Genomic DNA, 3,537 nt, shown 5'->3' with positions numbered 1-3,537 from the left:
GTTATGAATATTCAATAGAAAAACCTTTAAAATTGACCAATTATTTTACAGTTTTCTTGTTAAGGGGGTTGTCCAAAAAAGTAGATCAGTTGATGGTTTGTGTCTGGTATTGCAGCTTAGTGATATTGAAGCGAATATACAGTGGGGCAAAAAAGTATTTAGTCAGTCAGCAATAGTGCAAGTTCCACCACTTAAAAAGATGAGAGGCGTCTGTAATTTACATCATAGGTAGACCTCAACTATGGGAGACAAACTGAGAAAAAAAAATCCAGAAAATCACATTGTCTGTTTTTTAAAAATTTTATTTGCATATTATGGTGGAAAATAAGTATTTGGTCAGAAACAAACAATCAAGATTTCTGGCTCTCACAGACCTGTAACTTCTTCTTTAAGAGTCTCCTCTTTCCTCCACTCATTACCTGTAGTAATGGCACCTGTTTAAACTTGTTATCAGTATAAAAAGACACCTGTGCACACCCTCAAACAGTCTGACTCCAAACTCCACTATGGTGAAGACCAAAGAGCTGTCAAAGGACACCAGAAACAAAATTGTAGCCCTGCACCAGGCTGGGAAGACTGAATCTGCAATAGCCAACCAGCTTGCAGTGAAGAAATCAACAGTGGGAGCAATAATTAGAAAATGGAAGACATACAAGACCACTGATAATCTCCCTCGATCTGGGGCTCCACGCAAAATCCCACTCCGTGGGGTCAGAATGATGACAAGAACGGTGAGCAAAAATCCCAGAACCACCCGGGGGGACCTAGTGAATGAACTGCAGAGAGCTGGGACCAATGTAACAAGGCCTACCATAAGTAACACACTACGCCACCATGGACTCAGATCCTGCAGTGCCAGATGTGTCCCACTGCTTAAGCCAGTACATGTCCTGGCCCGTCTGAAGTTTGATAGAGAGCATTTGGATGATCCAGAGGAGTTTTGGGAGAATTTCCTATGGTCTGATGAAACCAAACTGGAACTGTTTGGTAGAAACACAACTTGTTATGTTTGGAGGAAAAAGAATACTGAGTTGCATCCATCAAACACCATACCTATTGTAAAGCATGGTGGTGGAAACATCATGCTTTGGGGCTGTTTCTCTGCAAAGGGGCCAGGACGACTGATCCGGGTACATGAAAGAATGAATGGGGCCATGTATCGTGAGATTTTGAGTGCAAACCTCCTTCCATCAGCAAGGGCATTGAAGATGAAACGTGGCTGGGTCTTTCAACATGACAATGATCCAAAGCACACCGCCAGGGCAACGAAGGAGTGGCTTCGTAAGAAGCATTTCAAGGTCCTGGAGTGGCCTAGCCAGTCTCCAGATCTCAACCCTATAGAAAACTTTGGAGGGAGTTGAAAGTCCGTGTTGCCAAGCAAAAAGCCAAAAACATCACTGCTCTAGAGGAGATCTGCATGGAGGAATGGGCCAACATACCAACAACAGTGTGTGGCAACCTTGTGAAGACTTACAGAAAACGTTTGACCTCTGTCATTGCCAACAAAGGATATATTACAAAGTAGTGAGATGAAATTTTGTTTCTGACCAAATACTTATTTTCCACCATAATATGCAAATAAAATGTTTAAAAAAACAGACAGTGTGATTTTCTGGATTTTTTTTCTCAGTTTGTCTCCCATAGTTGAGGTCTACCTATGATGTAAATTACAGACGCCTCTCATCTTTTTAAGTAGTGGAACTTGCACTATTGCTGACTGACTAAATACTTTTTTGCCCCACTGTACCGTAGATTAGCTGCAATTCCACACCCAACCTGTGGACCGGTGTAGCACTGCTTTTGGAAGAAAGTAGTCTTGTATTACTAATTCAGCATAATTTTAATATTGACATTAAACTGGCTTGTTGTGTGACATCACAAATGATGGACAAACCCCTTTGATTTGTTTGGTCCCAATTAATTTCGATGTAGCCAAAAAAAATAATAAACATCACTTTATTTAACACATCCAAAATCACAATGAGTTACCAGGATGCTTTTTAAGATAAGCCATTAATGTGTCCCCCAGCTAAAATAAAAATAAACTCCAGCACTGTGGAGAGAGCGTGCGCTGTCATTGTGCACAGTGTACACAGAAAGCGTCCAATCAGTGGAGTGGGGGTCGGGTTATACAGAGCTCAGCATTCAGAGAACTGCAGATAAAGCAGTGATTTTATTAAAACTTAGCATCCCAGTAAGTGACAAATTAGAGTAAAGACTCTACCCCTATACACTTTAAAGGGTAGCAAAAACCTGGTGACAGATGCCATTTAATTTCCATGGCATTTTTTTTTTCATTTTCGTGCTTGCATTTATCTTACCCTACCGCCAAGCAGGGATGCCACTAGGAATTTCGGGGCCCCATACTGGCAAAATTTTCGGGGCCCCCTTGAGACTCCACCCAGGCTCCACCCCTCAAACTGTCCACAGACAGGGGGGCATGATGGAAACACAGGTCAGGATGGAGACACGGTGCAGGATGGAGACATGGGGGAGAATAGAGGCACAAGGCAGAATGGAGACATAGGGGAGAATAGAGACATGGGGCAGAATGAAGACATGGGGCACAATGGAGACACGGTGCATGATGAAGACACGAGGCAGGATGGAGACACAATGCAGGATGGAGACACCGGGCAGGATGGAGATACAGTGCAGCATGGAGACACGGGGTAGGATGGAGATACAGTGCAGCATGGAGACACGGGGCAGGATGGAGATACAGTGCAGCATGGAGACACTGGGTAGGATGCAGACACGGTGCTGGATGAAGACACGGTGCAGGATGAAGACACGGTGCAGGATGGAGACACGGTGAAGGATGGAGAAACGGTGCAGGATGGAGACACGGAGCAGGATGGAGATACGATGCAGGATGAAGACACGGGGCAGGATGGAGACACGGAGCAGGATGGAGACACGATGCAGGATGAAGACACGGGGCAGGATGGAGACACAATGCAGGATGGAGACACGGGGCAGGATGGAGACACGGGGCAGCATGGAGACACAGGACATTATGGAGACACGATGCAGCATGGAGACATGGGGTAGAATGGAGACACGGGGCAGTACTGAGACATGGGGCAGGATGGAGACACGGTGAAGGATGGAGACACGGGGCAGGATGGAGACACGGGGCAGGATGGAGACACGGGGGAGGATGGAGACACGGTGCAGGATGGAGACATGGTGCAGGATGGAGACACGGGGCAGGATGGAGACACGGGGCAGGATGGAGACATGGGGCAGGATGGAGATACGGGGCAGGATGGAGACATGGTGCAGGATGGAGACACGGGGCAGGATGGAGACACGGGGCAGGATGGAGACATGGGACAGGATGGAGATACGGGGCAGGATGGAGACAAGGGGCAGGATGGAGACACGGGGCAGGATGGAGACACGGGGCAGGATGGAAACAAGGGGCAGGTTGAAACATGGGGCAGGATGGAAACATGGGGCAGGATGGAGACATAGTGCAGGATGGAGACACGGGGCAGGAAGGAGACACAGATGCAGGTTCAGTTAAAGCAT

The 3,537-nt window shown here is 46.7% G+C and overlaps 1 protein-coding gene across 1 annotated transcript; it reads left to right on the top strand.

The window, feature by feature from the left end:
• Positions 1–2,487: 2,487 nt before the first annotated feature.
• Positions 2,488–3,054, top strand: LOC138648620 (clumping factor A-like). The gene is made up of 2 exons (XM_069738408.1): positions 2,488–2,652; positions 2,749–3,054. Exons 1-2 carry the CDS (start codon positions 2,488–2,490, stop codon positions 3,052–3,054), a joined length of 471 nt encoding a protein of 156 aa, XP_069594509.1.
• The last annotated feature ends 483 nt before the right edge of the window (positions 3,055–3,537 follow it).

This window comes from Ranitomeya imitator, chromosome 9 (assembly GCF_032444005.1).
Source record: "Ranitomeya imitator isolate aRanImi1 chromosome 9, aRanImi1.pri, whole genome shotgun sequence".
NCBI classification, from domain to species: domain Eukaryota; kingdom Metazoa; phylum Chordata; class Amphibia; order Anura; family Dendrobatidae; genus Ranitomeya; species Ranitomeya imitator.
This window is presented reverse-complemented; position numbering and strand designations above follow the sequence as displayed.